Source organism: Xiphias gladius, chromosome 20, assembly GCF_016859285.1.
Source record: "Xiphias gladius isolate SHS-SW01 ecotype Sanya breed wild chromosome 20, ASM1685928v1, whole genome shotgun sequence".
In the NCBI taxonomy this organism is placed as follows: Eukaryota; Metazoa; Chordata; class Actinopteri; order Istiophoriformes; family Xiphiidae; genus Xiphias; species Xiphias gladius.
In genome coordinates, this window is record NC_053419.1 from 15,503,970 (window position 1) to 15,525,540 (window position 21,571).

General features: G+C 39.3%; 1 protein-coding gene across 1 annotated transcript in view; it reads right to left on the reverse strand.

Annotated features, from left to right (window-relative positions):
• Window positions 1–223: 223 nt before the first annotated feature.
• brinp1 (bone morphogenetic protein/retinoic acid inducible neural-specific 1) overlaps window positions 224–21,571 on the reverse strand; it is a 137,210-nt gene continuing 115,862 nt past the window's right edge. Inside the window, exons 6-8 of the mRNA XM_040157712.1 lie at window positions 16,889–17,125; window positions 12,091–12,313; window positions 224–2,085 (exon numbers count right to left, since the gene is read on the reverse strand). Of these exons, the coding sequence (XP_040013646.1) occupies window positions 945–2,085; window positions 12,091–12,313; window positions 16,889–17,125 (1,601 nt within the window). The 3' untranslated portion in view covers window positions 224–944. The remainder of the gene's footprint in view (window positions 2,086–12,090; window positions 12,314–16,888; window positions 17,126–21,571) is intronic.

Below are 21,571 nucleotides of genomic sequence, written 5' to 3' on the forward strand. Positions count from 1 at the left end.
ATATTGCACTCACGCACCAGGAGGTACTGCCTTGTGAAAAACACCGCTTGAATTTCAAACACGGGAAGAAGCGCTCCAAATGCAAGATTCAGCTTAGACTGGAGTCAATCTCAAATGACACATTCAATTAACGAACAGCAATAAGCATCAAGCCAAAAAAAGGTATGCACAGACTTGCACACGCGCACACTCAAGTACACACACATTCACCCACATATATATGTATATATAAACAGCTGGCTTTTGTTATTTGACATGACTATCCATTACTGCCCTGCTGTGTGCCTTATGTGTCAGAACAATGACAGAGTGCCTCATAACTCACAAAGAGCAATGCAGATTCACTGTGGGTTTGAAATGTAATAAAGAGTCTATAAGTAATGTGTTGACTACTTACTCACTAGGGCTATTTAATCCTTACAATGTATAAACATCTTTAATATTAAACTGTCCATTATGTCTGAAATATTTTGCACATTAGCTGAAATAAAAGGATATCTGTCTGCCCTTGTGTTATGTCATTATTCCTTTAAAAATGTTTTTTTTTTTTTTATCTCAGTAAAGAATGGCAGTTTCAGATATAACCTTTGATCCCTCAGAGTAAAATCAAGGCCTCTTTTTCACCAGTACATAGATTTAATATTTCTTTTTTTTCCTCTCTCTCTTTTAAATTCTTTTAGGGAATGACAGACATGCTGGGACAAATATGATACAGTCTTTATAATGGGTCCATTAATCTTCTTTATCTGCCTGAAATGCTTTTCATCACTGCCTTTTTCCTTTTTCTCTTTAAGAATTATGCTTACAAAGTTAATATTACATCAAAAGGCAGAAAAGGTCCAAAAATGAAAAAGAGAAAACAAAATTAAGATTAATATCCCCTTATAGTTCATTTGTTGGGTGTTTGTGTTTAGTTTGCTGTCCTTACGTTAACGTTATTATGTTCAACAGAGTTTAGCAGTCAGGTGATCTGATTGTTTTAGGATCTCTGTGCTGTACATGTCCAAGGCATGATTTACTCGAATCATCTCGCTGTTGTTGAGCTTGAGCCTATGCTTTAGCATACAAGAGAAGAGGTCCAGCTGGGGTTTGCCAGGTGCAGATGGAGGGGCTAGGCGGTTAATCCGATCCCTAATGTCAAGTAGCAGGAGCATAACAGATGAGGATGAGTAGAACTGAGTTCCTTGTGTGTACGACTGGTTAACCTGCTGCACAGCACTACGGAGCAGGTCGGCATTAAAGCGCAGGCTGTAGCCGAACACTTGGATATCAGATATTTTTATGTAGATCTGGCGCTTGTTAGGGTCTGCAAGATCCACTGGACCCTGTCCTGTGTCATTGCGTAGGCCAGTTGGGATCTTAGCACGGCTACGCAGGTAGATGTGCACAGTCTCAAAGAAGGTCTTCCACCGGTTGCCCAGCAGAAGAGTCCAGTTGAAGCACTGGGAGTTCTGCAGTCGTACTTTTTCCCAGCGTGGGTAACCATGTTCACCAAAGGGCATGCTCCAGCCTTCTGAGTGACTACCACTGAATGGGTTGACGTAAACAAAGAACATAGGGTCAATACTGCTGTTTCGCATCTGGCAGATCTTCATTGATAGACCAATTATCATGTGGAGATAGTCCATCCGGTTTTTGTTACTTTTGAGAGTTAAGGACATGCGCTTACGCCATCGAGGGTCAAAGAATGTCTCTAGGCGGATCTCATTACTGATGAAAGTAGTGTGAATGTATAGTCGTGAATCCATTTTCTGTAACAGGTATTTGAGTTCCAGGTCCTGAAAGTCCAGATCGGTTTCAAAGCTGATGAACTGCTCACTACGTTCTGAGTCCACATTCTGTGGCTCACAGCGACCACGGTACAACTTGTAGCCTTTGTTGCAGGAGCCACATTGTGAGATGTTGGCCAGGCTGCACATGGCACAGCTGTTGTTGCCACCTATGACACAAGGGATGGGTCGCTGGCACAGGGTGACACCTGTGTGGCACACGCATGTCCTTTGGCTCTCCAGGAAGGTCCCCCAGAACCCGTTCTCATTGCAGTAGAGGAAGGACTGAACCCTGTTGAGCCATTGCATCACAGACCTAAAAAGAAAAATATGGGATAGAAGCATTAACAGCAGTCTGATGGAAAGTTAAACACCTAATTTTACAATTACTTCTCGAAGTTGAAATTACCATGAGAACCATTTTTAGCCAATTTGCTACAAATTGTGTATGGAATACATTACTGATGAAAAAATTTTCCATAGCATACTGCGGTGTTTTTCTGCATTTTTTTTCCCAGAAGACCTTTGGTTTTCATTCATCCCTATGACAATGTGACGATCAACCTGCTGTGACAAATCTATCACTGTGGACATCATTTTTGGTTTTAATTGTGTTGAATTGTCTTTTAATTTTGAGTAAATGCACTGCCATACCACTCACAGGTGCAGTAGCATACAGTAACTGACAAAAATAAAAACCACCATGAAGTTATGTGGGGTGAATTACTGCAATGTACCTATGAAAAATAAGCTGAAAGTGTTAGCAGGTGGACTAAACCATATAAATGAATGGACACCTATGGCGGAAAGGCATAAAAAGATATTAAAAATGTGAAAAATCAATGAAATACTTTGGTAAATGGTGGTAGGGATGTATATATGAAAAACATCTAGTCAGGATACGGAATAGGATAATGTCTTCCCCTCAAGAGGGAGGAGTTGTGTTATTTCACTCAAGTGGAGAGCATTACTTGCTATTCTCATCTTGTCTCTTTATTTCCCCTAAGGCATCTTTTCTTGTCATCTTGACAGTACTGGAACTTCTTTTCTGACTATAGGAGGTGAATTATCAATTCTGATTGTTCAGAGAAGAGGGCTAGTCAAGGTTAGCTTGACATGTTAATGAACCTAAGCATTAACTATGATGGATGACATTATAATCTCAGCAGGGAGCCCCCAAGATATACCCAAAATGAGCCCAGAACAGATCATCTATAGAGGACAATGGAAGCACATTGTTTGATCCTGATAACTTTGGCTTCATACAAAGGATGGGATAAAGTGAGGTAGTGCTATAATTTCCATGATCCCATACTATCAAATCGTCTTCCAAATATTTAGGCTTTCAAGGTCTACATTTTCAATATTTTCAACACTGAAATATTGTGGCATCACAAGGGGATATCTAGTAAAGGGGTGCGACATTCCCATACAGAATTGGTTGCCACATCACAAAATGGCTGCCGGTGCACACGCTTCATCTCCCAAAATGCGTCACCACTCCGACAGGTGTGGGTGCTTAAGCCAACCAATTGAAGCATGACTTGGGAACTTGAGGGAAGAGAGAGCAAAGGAAGGAGCTAGGAGAACGGACTTTGACGAGACCACAGACATTCAGGAAAGTTAATATCTAAGAACTGCTGAACTGTAAGAAGACCCAGTTAAACAAGGGAAAACTATCATTTTATGTTGAGGAACATTTGCAACTCTGTTGAATGTTTAAAGAAGCCTCTTCTCCTCTGGGATGTTTTGACTTGGATGTTTGACTTTCAGTTTGATTGAAGAAAGTACCTTAGTTACCTGTTAATAACCAGTGAATAACCAGTTTACTAGAGAATCAAACTTTAACTTCTTTTGAACCTTCTATTTTGTGCGTGTTTTTTCAGTTATATTGCACTGCCCCACACTAGCCTGCCCTGGTGACCTCTTGTGACATTACATGATCAACTTGAAATTTTCCTTTATTCCCCCACACAAATCCCATTTACAATTCATAATGTCAAGACATTCAGTGGTCACTTAATGGCTGTAATCCAGGGCAGTCTGTTATTGTCAACTCTGATATTTCTTGATTCCTGTATTTTTTCATCCATAGTCCTCAAACTTTCTTCTTCTTACCTTTTTTCTCAAGTGTTTTGTTTGAAATTGTTTATACTGCCTATGTTACAGCAGTAGTTGCAGGGAGTCCAAATAAGTGCACAGAAAAAATAACAACAATAGCTTCTCTACTCTGAATAGTATCTCTTCTTTGGCAGGCCAGAAGGGTTCTTTGATTACTATTTTAAATCTTTGAAGATTTAGCTTTCTGGACAAACAATTCAGTTGTTTTAATAAATATTCAACTTTCTACAGACAAAGTAACCAAATGTAGATCTAGTGTTTCACCTACCTTTCGCAATTTAGCGCTGTATAAATCAGAGATTTTTGATAATAGTTAATCTGAAATTTAACAATCTGAAATGGTTTAAAATCACTAAAGTGAATCAATGCTCTAAAGCTGCAGAATTTAAATTATGCACTCTTTGAGAGGTTAAGTCTTTAAATACTTATATTTCCCTACAGGATAAAAAGCTTTGGAAGGGTTTGGAATATATAACAATAAGTATCAGCATAAGCTGAGACTCCGTAGTTTTTTCTGGAGGGATATTGCACAAACTAAGATTGCACGTAGCTCAACGGTAAGCACTGATAGGAGAGGGGAAAGGGGACAATCCTATCTGTTAAAGCAGCAGGGCAAAGTGACTAGAACTGATCCTATTAAACTATACTGAAGAATGATGGTGGGCATAGAGTAATTCCATTAAGACAATATATGTAGGAGAAAATCAAATACTTTGACAAGGACACAAGAAGACCTCCAAAATGACTGACCACACAGGTTGTTTGTCCCTACCATACAACCCATAGGAATGTCTCCCGAAATAACACCGCTATGGCGGGAGGCGTACCAGACCCTCGTTGCCATGGTTGCAATAATAAACACCTGTTTAAGCTTATCGAATGGTCATGGCTTGGTTATGCTTTGGCACAACTACTTGGTTAGGTTTAGACAAAAAAAACAAAACAAAACGGCTTTGTTCAGTTTAGGAAAAGATCAGGGTTTGGGTTAAAATAAGTATGTACTTCAAGTTAGAGGACCTTCGTTGTCATAGTCACTACAATAAACATGCAGTTAAGGTTGTGGAATGATCATGGTTAAAACAAACAATGATGACTATTGTTTTCAAATGGGAAGCAAACAATGGTCTCCTGTGTCAAAGTCCTGTGTTTTGTCAACTCATTCACCCCAACCTCCTCCTAATGTAGACTTTGTCACTCTATACCATGTCACATGAATTCCTCTGCTTTGTTTTTTACAGGAGGAAAGTCTCAGACAAAGATAAGTGCACAGTGAGTATACATATTATGTGTGTGTGTGTGTGTGTGTGTGTGTGTGTGTGTGTGTGTGTGTGTGTGTGTGTGTATATACACACAGACACACACAAACACCAATGAGCCACAACATTAAAACCAACCAGTTACCAGTTTTAATGTTTTGGCCGAATGGTGTATACATAGAGTATATACATAGAGTATATATATATATATATATATATGATAAATATATAATATCCTCCACGGGTAAACCAATATCAGCATCCAGTAAGCTCATTTGTCTGTACAATTCTGGGTCTAAACACATTTACTGTATCAGGGAGATACTTGCATGATTAATAGTTGGTGTAACACCACAATATCAAGTGCCACATTAATTACAGCAAGTAGAATAAAAGAGATTTAATCACCGAAGTTTGAGAATGATACTTAGTGCTGCATATTATGTGCAGCCTGGATAATTTAATGTACAGTGATAGGTTTTTCCAGGAACTCCTTTTGATGTATTGAACATCAGAAAAGGAAAAAAATCAATTCTTGATAGATTCTGAGGAACATATCTTTATATAAGAGGATTTAAATGTGTTATTCCTCTCCTATAGATGAAGTGTAATTTCTCTGATCTGGCTGCAGCCATCTCTTCAATTTAGTATGCTTGACTTTTGCCAACTCTCTCAATGGCAGAATTGATGTTTTGCATGAGTCACAAGGTTAGTTGTGTCCATGGACAAGAGAGAGATTGCATTTGGTCTAGAGAGGAAAATTTCACTTTACATTAAATCTTGCGTTGGGGAAACCGAATAGTGCTGACCTAATTTTAATATTTTGTGTGCAGTTTCTTGATTAAAAGTGTTGTGTAAGATATTATGTCTATGAGCGCATGCTTTGAGTGTCCTTTGAGTGAATTTTTTGTCTGTACATTTGTATTGTCAATATGGCATTTAACCTGCTCTGCAGTGGTTTTATCTGATAGAAAGTCCCTTGTCTTGGCTGTATACTTTGGTTTTTGTTGGACATGATATTTGTTTGCAACATGACATTGCAGACTGAGACAGAGCTTGTAAGCCTCTGTCTCATGCCAAAAGCATGATCATTGGAAACCCTTAAATATAAACTATCCTCAGACTTTCTCTTTGCCTAAAGTTTTCCTGATGTGCATTATTTTGTATTGTATTTTCTTGTACTCTTGCAGTAGGTCCATGTGATCTTTTCAACGCTGTTATCTAGTTCACTATCGCAGACTTGGTATATACCTTGTGTGGAGCTGCTATTTCTTGAGCTTGTTTACTTATGTGCACTACTGTGCTGATATCTGCTTTTGGCTCTTCCTGAGAGAGGAAATCTCCTGGTGCAAGCATCGTAGTTGTGATTTTATATCACTTTCCGTTGCAATGTTGCAGTTTGGTCCACAGTGTCTTCAGAGAGTTGGACGTATCATGTTGGCTTCCTCCAGCCTGTGTTTCCTGTCTATTCCAGCGTGAATATAAAAGGAGCAACCAAGTAGAGATGTGCCAGTATACTGGGTTTGCTACAGGATATACTGTGGTGAAACATTCGAGTAGTGACACAGCCAACAATATCTGTTAACGTTATTACTGTGATTATTGCTATTTTCAGGGGGCATTGTGAACACACCACAGCGCTCCTGCGTTCTTTTGCAGTTTTATTTCGATTGGCCACAACAGAGGCAGAGCAGCTACAGCAGGGCAAGCGAACCATCCTCCATGTATGTCTAGCTCTGAGCTCTGAGCTCTAGCTACTCTTGTGATTACTTGATATGCTTACATTAGCTAGTTGACCTGCCAAGTTAGCTTATGGGTGCTGAGTCGTAATATTCAGTGAGAGAGCGAGCATCCATTTTACATAACTGGCAAAAAGGAAACTCACTGTTTTGAGGTTGCGCACATTATATTCTTCCTCACAGGTGAGCTTCAGCAGCCTATGTTGGCAAAATATATGCATTTGACTTTTTGATTCTTTTACAGCTATTGACAACCAAAGGAAATCAGAATGCATATTGTGCTGGCCCATGCCCATGTGTGTGTTCATGCATGCATTGCTGTGTGTGTGTGTGTGTGTGTGTGTGTGTGTGTGTGTGTGTGTGTGTGTGTGTGTGTGTGTGTGTGTGTGTGTGTGTGTGTGTGTGTGTGTGTTCCTTTCGTAGGTGTCAGAGGAGCTTGATTGCGAGGCCCAGTCAGATCTGGAGCACCTGGGCCCAGTGTTATAAAAGGCGTAACCTTCAGCGTGGCTCTGGCCTCAGCCCTGCCTGCAACCTCTTTCTGTTTTGTTTGGCCCTTTGGTTTTTTTTCTACACCTTACAACACCTCTCACTACATTGTTCAGACTGATTCACATTTACACCACTGATGTAACTGACTCATACACCTCACATTCCAAACTATTTATTTCATTTTCTTTTCTAAATAATTTAATTTGCTGACATTTGCATGTCCATTCGGTTTTGTCATGGCCCACGGGCCAGGTTATGACAGTATGAAAACATGAACGGGTTCATTGTAAATAAAATCTAATAGACACAGACAATATTGTGCATTTGAAGTAATTTATAGTCAACTGTCAACCAGTATGGTTTTGTTTGATCCAATTGATAGTGTCCAATGAATTTGTTAGGTTTTATAAAAATGTAAGGCAGTCATTGTCGTTAGTATTTTTTCTATACCTCTAATTGTTGTACTTCAGGAAAGTTTATGATTATAATAATGATACCATTATACTGTGATTACTTGATTACGCCATTACATAATAATCATACCATGAAAATTTGATACCAGTACATCCCTACTTCTGAGTAACAAACCTTTGAAGGAACTTAACCATGTGTTTGTGAGTGTTTATTGAAAACTGTGAGCTGCACAGATTTGAAAACTAACGCATTGTGTATCTTTATATATAAGTGGATTTTAATATAAGAGATCAAACTTGCATATTAATTTTACACTATGTAACTTGCAAATATTACAAATGATCTGGTCAACCATAACACATCCAGTGTGTCACATGCACATGACACACTGGATGTCTAATTATTAAGGATATTTTAGAATACACACTTGTCAAATGTTTTTTTTTTTTTAAATAACCTTTTCCTCACTGAAAATAGCATGGGAAAAAGATTGGTTTCACAGGTGCCTTAAATATAAAACTGTTCCCGTTAGTTTTTTTATTGGCTATTCATTATTGCATTCGACACGGGGCCAGTCATAATGATCCTTCCTTTGAATTTATTTGCAATAACTGTTGAAATACCAGTCTGAAAACCTGAATATATTCTATCAAATAACTACCTCCTTTGGTAAGCTATTTGAGTGCACCAGGCAGCTAGTTTTATTTTTGCGTTATTTGTTTCCATATAAAGCAATGGCTTGTCTTAGATTTGCCATAGTAAATTAAATGAAAATACACTGGAATGGACGCTGTTTGTTTTCATAAATTCGAGCACACTCTGTGTTTGTAATGGGGTATCAAACAGCTCTCATAGCTCATTCCTATTTAGGAGCAAGGACAAGAAAAGAGGGAAAGAGAACATCAGAGAGGAGAATAGAGGCTGCCGCTGGAAGAAAACAGAAAAAGAAAGACCGACGGATTGGGCACGCAAATTTAAAAATGGTATTAACAATAATGTGAGATAGACCCATACCCTAGATGATTCCATGTGATATGATATTTATTGTACAAGACTAAATAGAAATATTTGGTCAGGATATATATAAGTAAAAGCTGTAAAAAAAAAAAAAAAAAGTAAAAATAATTATAGACATAAGTGTCCTGTCAAAATCAGTGTAAATTAGGGCAAAGTAATTCATCATGCGGAGGGTACATTCATATTTGTAAATATCCCTGACTTTGAACATGAATAATTGAAGCCAATGCATAGCCTGGATGCAAATGATTTGGCTGGGAGTGATGCTACTTCATATCTGTCATTATTAATCATCTAAACCAAAGACAAACTGCTATGTTCATTCTACTTGAAGCAAGCTGCAATAGCAAATCCAGTATAATTCAGCTATAAAGTTTCCACGCAGTTATTGCCGTGAATTTACGATGCTCGTAATGAATGGATGCCTTGTGGTGAAGTAAACCTAGAAAAACTGTAAGGTGATATGCAATTGTAATTATGGAAAGCCAACAATGCATCTGGCGCCTGTCTTTCATTAGCTGATGTAAATATGTTTGTTGACTGACCTTATTTAATATGCAATGGTGAAATGGCAACGTGATTTAAAACTTAAAATCTTTTTTGGATAAGATTAACTTGATAACACGAGTTTACATCACAATACTTGCACTCAGTAATAAGCAACTTCCCGTTGTTAAATTTTGCATCCATAATTTAATTAAATTAAAATGTAATAGTAGGATTTCCATAATATGGATGCCCTGTTATGGCTGCATCTAAAAAATAAAATGAAACTACACTCAAACTCTATTGAGAATGCATTATCCCTGAATGCATATTGCAGTACCTCAGTTGGTAACTATTTTTAAATTAGTTATACATATAATGCACATTTACTCACATTCATAATTATACCTGTGTGCAAGATAAACATGGTTTATTAGGTAGCTAGTAGTTGACTCAAATGAAATAACTCACAAACAAACATTTACTTGTGAGTCCAACCTCACCTCCATGACTGAAGTAGTTTTCTTAACTAGATTGCCTAGGCAACAAAGCTTAAGCAAAAGCTTTTCTTTTTCTCTTTCTTCGTATTGCCTTTCCAGAACATTGCAAAGGACTCCGTTAGCCACCTGCAGCATCATGGCACAGCCACAGCCCTCTTAGAAAGTTTCCGCCTTCTTAGAAAGTATCAAGTTCTAGTGTCCCCTCCTTGTATCTCATATAGGTATTTGCAGTCCAAAAACTGATACTACAGTTTTCTTATTGGCATTAATAAATCTGGAGGATGATTTAATCACCATCAGTACTCCATGATCTCTCTTATCTTGGTTACCTTTGCCCCCCTTGTCACACCAGTGTATTTCTCCCTCCACCCCTTAACAGATGTACTGCACTATCACAGAGTTTTCAGGGAACCTCTGAAGACAGCATGATTCTGAACGCTACCTAAAGTCTAAAATGTCAAGGTTAAAGCAAGCAAGACAGTACAGACTCTTAGGAACCATTTTGTTTCCCACTTGATGATCGGACACAGAGGTGTGTAATGTTAAAAACTGTGTGATGTCAGTGATGTAAGCCGTGATCCATGTGACCACTGGGGCTTTCACATACATAGTTTAGAGGATTTCCCCCAGTAGCGGAGCCTGGATGGTGTTAAAACCACTGGAGAAGTCAATGAACATGATTCTCACAGTGAATCTCCAAGCGGGAGTATGCACAGAGTAGCAGGTGGATGACAACGTCATCCTTCCCATTGTGGGCCTGATGTATGAACTGGAGGGGATCCAAATGGTCTCTCACAAGGGATCTGGTCTGCTGTCATTTAGAACCCTGGTGTGCCCATTTTTGGCCACTGGGGCCAGGCAAGATGTTTTTCACATCATCATCAGTACACTCGGCAGTCTCAGTGACAGGCTCAAGATGTGCTGGAAGGCCTCCCTGAGGTGGTTGGCACACACCTTGAAAACACTTGGGCTGATGCTTTATGGGCCTTCAGCTTTGCTTCAGTTCCCTCATCCTTTGATCAGCTGTTATAGGTTGAGGAGGAGAGGAGAAGTGAGGGTTGGCGTCCTGTGTTGATGAGTGATGTATGCATAACTGACTGATGACACGCATTGGGCAGACTCACAAATGAGTGACAAACACAACATTTAACATTGTAACTCTAAGAATACTGTTAAATATTGAACAAATTATCATTGGTTTTCACGACAAATTAACATAAGACATAACCGGGGGTTGATGAGTCTTGGGATGGTATTAAACAAAATTATATTCTGTACAATTTATACTCCTATGAAAAAATAACAGTTTATAAAGTAGTAGAAACATTTTTTTAGAACCCCTGTGTGAGCTATAGACCACTTATGCCTTTCTCATGCATGTATACAGAACGTACTTACATGCAGACAGAGGTGATGAAAACAAATAAGTCCTCCATCTGATGCAAAGCTGCCTCACACAAGCAAGCAAATAAACATGCTGCTCTTATTTCCAGTGCCATCAGGCGCCCTTGATGTGTACTCCATGGAAGAGGAAGCGCATACTGCGGCTCTTTGATAACACTTCAGAACCAACCTCTACCAGCTCTCACGCACAAATGTGGGTGTGCTCCTCCTTTTCTGTCAGTGACAATTGTCAACTGCTCATTCTCAGACCACTTAAATGAATATTTTACGGGTTCTGATTCCATTTATATGGTGGCATCCCCTTACATGGTATGGTTTTAGGGGTGTTTCATGTGGCAGCTGGGAACTTTACATATTTTGCATAGTGTTTTCTGATATTTGCTAGAGTGGATGGGGAAATTTGTGGCATTTCAGGCAGTGCTGACACCATGGTACATCTGCAGCAAGGCTCTTAAGCTGCAGCTGCAGTCGGTGGTGACAGATGTGTGCAATGACCTATCAAGAAAACTCCCAAAGCTACATTTTCTTTTCAGACTGCAATGTGAAATACAAGAGTGAGCAAGAGTGCTTTGGGCATGTGCAAGCCTCGGCACTAAGTTGATTTGATGGACAGACACAACAGAACCATAAGTTGAAATATATAATGGATGACATCCTTACTGTGCAAGCTTCAAGAAGTAACAATCAATATAAAGCCCCTACATCATCTCAGAGAAGACATTTCCCTGAAAGATATCACTCCTCTGTGTGATGCATTTTCACATTTGCTTTTCCAGCACTTGGAAAAGCAAATATCCAAAAATATATCCACCAAAAAAAAGCACCTTTGGTTTGTATTGCTCAGTAAATCCCCATCTAATTTCCGTCAGGGTGTGGAGGTCATATTTCTACCTACCTCTCCCTAGGCATCTGGTGGTTGGGGTTGTGGTGACAGCGGATGCTGAGGCCAAAGAGCTTGCGGGCGGTGCGGTGGATCTTGAGCCGCTGAATCTCCAGGGAACTCTGGAGGAGCCTGTAGCGGGCCTGCAGGTCCCAGTCACTGCCCCACAGGAGATGCACACTGCTGATGGGAAGGAAGTGAGTGGAAGGCAGCCTCTTCAGGAAGGACTTGAACTCATCTATATAACATAGAGAGATACAGTGAGAGAGCAGTTGCAAAACAGAAATACAAGGAGTGGGAGGAAAATGTGGTCGTGTGACGGAAAGAAATGAAAGATGAGTACAAGTGTGGAATTATTTTACTTGAATGCTTGGAAGCTGCTGAGTTAGGGAGAAGGGGTGATCAAGGAGCCTTCTTCCATTTGAGAATGTAACAGCACATGAATATTTTTGTATTGTACTTCTCAGTAAATATAATCAGAATAATAAAATCAGTTTTTAAGCAAGACTTGACCAGGGAGGTAAGTTACACTGGTTGGAAGTTGTTTAACTGAGATAGGGAAATAAAAAATGATATTACATGTAAAAAATATCTTACATGTGTACCCATGGGTGTGTTTAAAACAAATGCTAAGTGAGTAAAACGTGAGTGGGTTTATTCATTTACTTTTTCAACAATAATCTAGCTAAGCATCCTGTGTGGAATTACAAACAAGCAACAAGCAGCAGACTGTTTGCAGGACTCAGACTGGTGAGTGACAAAACTCTCTTGAATCTGTTGTATTTCTCAGAAGACTGAATACTGTCATCTAAAATTACTGTTTACTGTAATAAAAAGCAATGCAATTATACTAATCTGTTTTAAATTTGGTAGACACTAACAATACTGTAGTTGAGGCATTTTAACAGAGCAGAATAAACCTTCATTAACTGATATGTTTGGAAACATTTGAGTACTTTTTATTGTAACTTTCATGTGTGTTATTACTGTATAATCTAGCTGACTACTGTTTTGATCTGATCAATCACTAAATAAACTGTTACTGTAAAATTAATTAAAACTTGGTAGTCTTATATAGAAGTGTCTAAACATTTGGGCATACAGACGAGACACCGTTATAAGACAATTATTGCAAAGGAAGGTGCTTTCATGTGCGTTAATGTTTTCAGTTTATATAGTAGGCACTTAAAATTGTTGTCATGAGCAAATGCGATAATCCCTCAAAATTCAGCAATTCATCCCAAATTAAAAGTTTTACCTGTGGTTTACTGCAAATGGATCGTTTCAGAGGTACTCTATGCCCCTTCTCTAGAAACTAGAGAACCAAGCCTATATTTGTATATATTTTCAAATGTGGCTATGGTCAGTGAGCTCCCAGACTTCTGACTCATCTTCATCAAAGGTTGCTGTTGTATAATATGTTGTTGAGTGTCTGTGGTTTACTTTTTTGGGTTGCTTCTGCTGTAAGGATTTTTGAAGAGAAATGAGACCCTCAGTGCAGTAAACACCCTGTTAGTCTGTGCTCCCACACACTTATGGAAGAGCAACAAATTTGTTCTCTGCAGTGGTGATGATTTTCCTTGTGTTCATCTCGCTGCCTCTGATAATACTTGCTTGTCTCATCCCGAGACAACCCGTGGGCCCCGCTCCCTGACCCTTTTTTTTTTTTTCGCCATCAGCTCCAATTTTTAGTAACAATGCGGATGTAGATGCTACTAAAACTCCAATGGCAAATACACAAGGACAAGAAATCTTTTATTATGTGCGCTAATTAAATGAGTCATGACTTAGAGTAGCTCTTTATTATCTCTGAAGATAAATTTAAGCACATCATTAGAAATAATAGAATAAGCATTTCAATGTCTAAAATGTCTCCGTAGCAATGTCAGCGGTCAAATTTAAGACAACTCAAATGAGCCTGATATCAACATAACGGTCTCTACTCTGGGTCCAAATTTTGTCTCTATACGCTCATAGCTTAGGTGATGCACAGCTATACACTTATGACTAATAGTAATACACCTACTGTATAAACCCCCAGGGCTAAACAGTATTTGTTGTGGAGGAAACGATAACACAAATATTCTTGGAGAGAATGCGAAGCGTCTTCACACCCAGATCCACATATTCAAGACATCCAAAGACCTGTACAGTATGCCAGAACCCTCCCACAGACCTCTCCAAGACAGTTTAACAGCATTAACCACAGAGCTGAGAGCTCTTTTTCAGCCGCAGCCGAGAAATGTCAGAATTTCCCTCCACTCTCCTTCCAGGCATGTCAGCGCTCCCTTCCTTCTTTTCTTCAAAGAAGTCAGATTCCTTCTCCTCCCCTGTTTTGAACCTGCCATATTCCTCCACCCAGTTTTCAGAGGTGTCAGTTACCGCCCTCGCCTTTTCCCTAGAAAAGCTGGGTGTCTTCAGCACCCAATATTCAGAATTATTCCTGATGATTCCCTTACCAAAGAAATCCATTATAAAATCACTCCTCCATGCCAAGGTCAATAGTTGCCAAGTGCTTTCACACAAGCATCAAAGCAATCAAGGATCCCTTCCTTGACATAGATTCCACAGATTCCACATAGTGTCCTTGAATGACTCTTATCACAAATAACCCAGCACACCTTATCTAAAGAGTACAGGTCTCATAGGGTAAAGCAACTTTACCCCTTGTGCCATTAGATTTCAATTTGTTGGCTCTCAGACATATAATCACCAATGTTTCATCGTACCTAATTTTCCCAGGTCTTATAAATACCCCATATATTCGCCATTGAGATTTATGCCATAATTGTGCCAAACAAAGTGCCACATTTTAAAAAATGCGTGCAACATCCACAGAATCAGAAAAAAATGATATGCAACCAAATCAACTGAACTATCTAGTACTCTTTTATTAGCTGGTAGATTTTCCAAAGGATCATCAGAACATCCACCCATGGGACTCCCATTTGAAAGGAAGGAAAACAGGTGATTTGATTTATCCCGACTGATATTACCATCTCTCACTCCCAGATGGGAGTGAAAGATGGTAATATCAGTCGGGATAAATCAAATCACCTGTTTTCCTTCCTTTTAAAAGGCAACTGACTAGGCCAAAAGTTTCTCCCAAGAGGAAACAGGAGTCTTTGTGGGGGAGGTGCTGTACATAATTACCATGAGCAGAGGAAGTGTCTTGACAGGATGTGTCTCATTTGCTTAGCATTTTACTTCACTAATAGCAGTTACTTGCCCCAATCAGAACTGGTGTCAGATGATTTTTTTTTTTTTTTTCTCTGCATCAAGGGTTCATTTCAATGCTTATTTTGTCAACATTCTGTATGCTGCTTTGACATTACTGACATACCCCCAATTTTGGTGTAATCCTAGTGAGGCTGAGGGATACTAAGTAGGTTAAGGTGAGAAAAAAAAATGAAACTCCTGATAAAAATTTCCCTCTGCAGACATGCATAACACACGCACCATAAACAAAAAAGCAGTTAATGCCTGTTTGGTTAATCTACAGCATATCTCTCTGTAGTGATTAAGTACATGTTAAATCTATTATTATTGGACATTGCCCGTGTTTTAAGTTTTTGTGGTCACGTACAATGAATTAAACAGTACAGTATATTATATTCTGGGGTCTTTGAATCTGCTGTCCGGTACAGAAATCGAGGCAACTGTGCTGCCCTTTATTTAAACCAGAGACAAAGTATTCCAAGTTTGGCTAAATGTTCCACACAGGCCCTCTGACTCAGAGAGAGTTATCAATTTCTTTATTTCTTCTTTTGGTGGGTGTGTAAATTGCATTTTAGGCTGCAAAACAGTTATACATTGATATAAATCCTTTTTTGGCCTCTTTAAGCGTACTTCATTTTCAAGCACCTCTTCACAGATGTTCTGCACTCAGTGACCTCGATGACTCACATTAACTTTCTTCTACGGGACATAAATATATTTATCTGTTTCTGGCAGGTTTTTATTGGGGAACTTGTACATCGCATCAATAATACAAAAGAACATGGTGCCGTGCCATGTAAAAGGCAGGCACAGTTGTGCTCTTCACTGTTCCCAATATTCTACCTTCTCCTGTTGTTTTTGCATTTGCACTCAATGAACACAAAGAAATTTGTGTAGGAGAGAATACTACTTGCCATGACATTCAAGCATATGACATATGAAAGTTTTCTTATTATATGTCTTCTATAAATTCATTATGTACAACAAATCCCCAAATCTAAATAACAAAACAGGTTATTTTTGTCAGTGCATCCCAAAGATGGCCCAAATGAGTGCTTACTGATCTATTTCCCCCATGTAAAGCACTCACCATGATGGTTAAAGGAAATCAATGCTTCCCATTGGTCTGAGACAGGATGTGAACCCCCTTGTCTTTGGCGTTGGAATTACAAAGTTGCATTGTCTGCACATCCATGCAACTTGACACTCACATCTTGACTTTTTGCAGCACTATGAAATTTGCACACTGCTTTCTGCAGTGAACATAAGAAAGCTTTAGTTTATATTAATTATGTAGATCTGGCAGTGAGAAAGAAAGGTCTAAGCTGTCAAATTATGAAACATGCTTTTTTTATGGATCTTCATGAACAACTAAATTGTGAGACTATGAGATTAATTTAACTGCCTGAGCTCTCCATCTGTGCCTTTTAATAATATACTCTTCAGAATTAAGATTGCTACATATATCAGAATTTTTTTTTTTTTTTTTTAAAAACCTATTCATCTTGAATTTAAGCACAATATTGCTCCTCATATCACAGACTTTTTACATAACTATCATGGCAAATAAAAACTGGAGGGATTTCTGTCTTACCAGAGCTCTCAAAGTCTTTATAAGAGGCAGCCCATGACTCAGACATCCCCAGCAGGGTGCTCTCCATGATCTGGATGTCAGTGATGGGACAGTTGCATTGCGGATACTCCTCGGCGCACTGACAGATGCACTGGTTGTTACGGCACACGTACTCTCCCTCCCCATTGCACATAATGTAGCTCAGAGCTGACTGGACAAATTTCTCCTGCAGGTATTCTGGAAAAATGACCTGAAGACCTAAAACAGAGATAAATGGAAGGTTTTAGTCAAGCATAATACGTTTAAAAATTCTTCATAGAATATGATATGAAGAACAATTTTAGAAAAAATGCATTCCAGTCCTTCTTCAATTATTTTCATGTCAGGTATCAATGAAGCAATTGGACACAGAAGAAATCTGAAATTCGTAGCCTTCACGCTTTTAACGCTATTTCATGAAAGTGCACCAAACAATAAACTCTGCCTTTTTTTCTTTACTTTTACAAAAGCTCAAAACAAGATCCGATAAAAATGTATCTGAAAAATGTGCAGTATACCAAAAAGTACTCAGTGTGGTGAATAATTTTCCAATCATTTTGTAATTAAATGTACTGTATACTTGTGTTTAGAGTAAGAACACATACACAAACAGTATCTCTTTACAGATATATTAAAAACATACATGAGAAAAAGTTACCAGAATGGGAAAAGTGGCTGTGAAATTGGTGACTGCCCTTCCGAGATCGCTTTGTGTTATAAGCTCTCATTTGTTTTTCCTAAAAGATGTGCTTCAAAGCACAACTCCAGCTGTCTGTTCTGTGGCGCCTCACTCATGATGTGGCAACACATAGGCTAACAGTGATTGATGCCTGCTCTCTTGTGCTGTGTTGGTTTATTCAGCACAGAACTTGTTTCCCTTTTTGAGCATTTTCTTGCATGCGTGGATGTGTTTTACTGTGTTACAATTTGTATTCGCTTGTGGTTCGCTTACTCCACTTTGCAGCATTCTGCTAAATATACACTAATGGCAATAGCTGTATTTGTAATCTAGAGGCCAATTTGGGGCTGAAGCTGAAGGTACCTCTTCACTCTCACCCATGACAAGGTATTTATAATTTTTAGACTCAGAGACCCTCCCGTATCTCACCCAGGGGATCTCATGGAATTGAAGCTTGAAGAGCTAACAGTACAGGCTTTCTCTTTAGTCTCGGCCCGGGAAAATAAATCCCTAGCTCTACAAGCCACTGGATTGGAAAAGAACTAAATAGATTTTTTCCTTGTATGAAACAGCATCATGGCGAGGCAATATTTTTTAATAGGTTTACCTGAGCACAAACAGTGTTCCAGCAGAAAATATGCAACCAGGAACCAGAACATAACATGTTATTGAATGATGAATGATTGCATTATTTTTTCCACTCATGTATTATTTTCACCCAAAGGTGAAAATAGGAATCCATTTATGCAAAATCAACATAATGGTGCTGAAATGAAAGGAAAAGCAAGCACACATGGCACACATGAATCATTTTCAGGGTGTTGTCATGGAATCAAATGGTATTTCTTATTATGCGTGTGACAATTAATGCCTTCCCACAGCATACGCTAAATCGATAACTGTGGGTAAATTAAAAGCAAATGAAGGTTTTAATACAATATGTGCCAAGACTTAGCTCTGAAGCCAGAAGGTCAACTTCAAAGCCCACTGCCATGGTGACAGCCTTTGAGGAAAACTCAGACATACTGTGTTTGTGTAATTATCTGTGTATAATCATGATCTAAATTCAATTTATTGTAAAAGATGTTACTTCAGTTCACGTATGAGGCTACCACAAAGGAAAATTTTCACCTATGCATTTATGCTGCACAATAACACTCTCAACTGTGCAAATACTCCCGTGCTCTTTATAATAAACAGCCTTTCCTTGTAATGTCTACCTTTATTTGAATATCAGTCAGTTCCCTTCTCCTCTGCACCTCATCAGAACCACTGCCCATCAGTGATGAAGGGAACAGAAGGAGGGAGGGATGGAGGGATGGAGGGAGTAAAGGGGATGGCTGCATCATGTCTGACCACAAAAGAGTTGGGTTGCACAGGGCTTTTTCTCCATCAGGCCTGTCTGCGGCCCCCTGGATCCAATATTCATTTAGCTTGATGTATTCCTGGGCTTGAAACTTTAATGTGATTTGTGGGAGAATCCAGATGGCAAGTTCACGGATCAACGCTGCTCACTGACAGAGCTGGTGCCAGCGGCCGGATGCACAATAACACCGCGTGCCTTAGCCCTCCCTCTTTCCCTCTCCTGTCTAACCATACCTCATAACCCCAACCCTACCTTCAACACACACACATTTTCTTTTCTTGATATCAATGTGTTGGGGCTGGGAAATCTTCAGACAATGTTTCTGTCCCTTCTCATCCCGTGCATCTCTCTCTCTACCTCTTACTCTGTCTAGGTTCTCCGTACACATCTCGTCTGTCTTACTTCATTACACTCACTCCTACTCCTGCCACACTCATGCCCATGCCCCTTGACTCATCCTTTGACTCTCAGTCACTCCATCAATCACTCTCCTCATTCCTGTTTCTTCACCTCTTCTGCTCCCCTCTAAATTCTCCCACTGAGCACGTACTCAACTATTGGAAATGTGATGTCTTGTCCACCCACTCCAGTGTAGAAGTGATGTCATGCAATAAAAGTAAATCCGTCAACATTTGTTAGTGCGTTGGGGTATGAGTAAGAGAATTGGAGCCCTCGGGCCAAAAATGAAATGAGAAACTAATCAGAGTACAAACATTTATCTTTGTGACTTTCCCAGCTTTGCTGTGTTAGCGCGGTAACGTGAAAACACTGAGAATGATTGGACTATAAAGCTACAGTTCATATGGCTCTGATGCAGGTATTTGTTGAGGAAAACACTAGATATTGGAGGAGGGAGTTACACTTACCATCATTAGAGAGCTGCTGATGAAATGAAAGGTGCATATTGGAATTCCCGTGCAGCCATTTGATAACCGCCAACTTCATGCTCTGTCAGTGCACATAATTCCCTGCAACCCCTATGCCTGGCTTGCTCTAAATAAATAGCGCCTCAAAATGGCAGTTAATCTCACTGCATACATGAGAGGCTGATATATTTTCTTCACGTACGTTGGAGGATATAGGCCCTCAAACATTCCATGAATGCTAAAAACGGAGACTCTGCAACTGTGACTTTGCCTTTACATTATGTGTCTTTCTAGAGTGCTCTATTTTTACATGGTGATAGATGGAGAGTGTAGGCCACAACTGAGGCTTGTAACTGCCTTGGCAAGCAGTTGCCTGCTTATTGCAATGCCACGCTCCGCCTCATAAGTTACAGTTTCATTAAAGATTAATTGACCATTGTGTGGCCGCAATTTCGCAAAATAATCATTACTTAATCCACCGGTGCAATAAAGTGCATTACTTCAATGGGGGCATTAAATTACCATTGGAGGTTATCGTTGCAGCCATGGTACAAAACCAAAGACCTCTGAACTGGAAGATTGCCTGTTTCTCCCCAGTCCAGACCTGCCCAGTCTGCCCTGCTGATCCCTAGATACTTAATACAGCAGGGGCATATACTTTTAAGATTTGCTGCGTTGGCCCATTTCACATGAGCGCTCCTCTTCCACAACTATGAGGTAAAGGTGCAGCTAAAGTAGCTATTTATCCACTTTTCATTTTTTTGCATAAATCGCTTTAGGTCTCTGACAGTGTGTGTGTTGGGCCTGACAGAGAATAACGTGTTCCACTGGAGATATTCTCGGCTCTCAGAATATGTTAGCATTTTTTAAAGTTCTGAATGAGGTGTACTTAGCATTCAAATGGATAATATGTTGCTGTGTCTGTGCAGAGTAGATTATTGTAGATTATCATAAGTGTTATAAGCACTCTAGAAGGCAGCAGCTTGTGCTGTCAAACAGGACTGTCGACTAAAAATTTTGTATTGCAATCTTATTCAAGCATTTGTGTGTGGGATAATTATTTTCAAGTATTTAATCAATATTTTCATCTCAACTATCCTTTTGTTCCCTTACTGCAGCCCAATGAATGTTTATTTTTGTTTCTTCCTTGTTTTGGATTTTTACGGTACCTGAATATTTAGGCATGCATATATTTGAAAAAGCAAAACAACAGGGAAATAGAAAATCCCATTTCCTAGAACATATTAACGTACAAGTGCCTTCATATGCATATGTGATACACCCCGCTGTATCTGTGTGCAACAGAAAGACTTGCAGAACACAATGTGTTTCGCACAATATCTCTATATAGTCTTAGCTTTGAAGAAACCCCCTTATTCATATTGTTAACACAAAAAGCAAGCAAGGATGCAGGTGCAGTAATCATGGTAAAAGCATAAATTACATATGAAAATGGTCTTGACATTCAGGGCTTGCTGCTCCTGACTCTTGAAAAAAGGGAAGTGCTGATATTGCATGTTGAAGCAACTGCTGTATTGAGGAGGCCGGGCCGTCTGGAGAGGTAGATGAGCTCTCCATGGTGCTGAAATATTGCCAGTTGTGCTGCACACTGGACACAGACACACAAGTTGGGACAGAGTAAAACTAAGTCAGTGATTACTTTTCTTCCCCTTTCCCTGTGTGTAAGGTCACAGTAGAGTGAATACAATGTTGTATTTTATTTGTGGAATGATGCCTTCAAAAGGTTAGTCCAG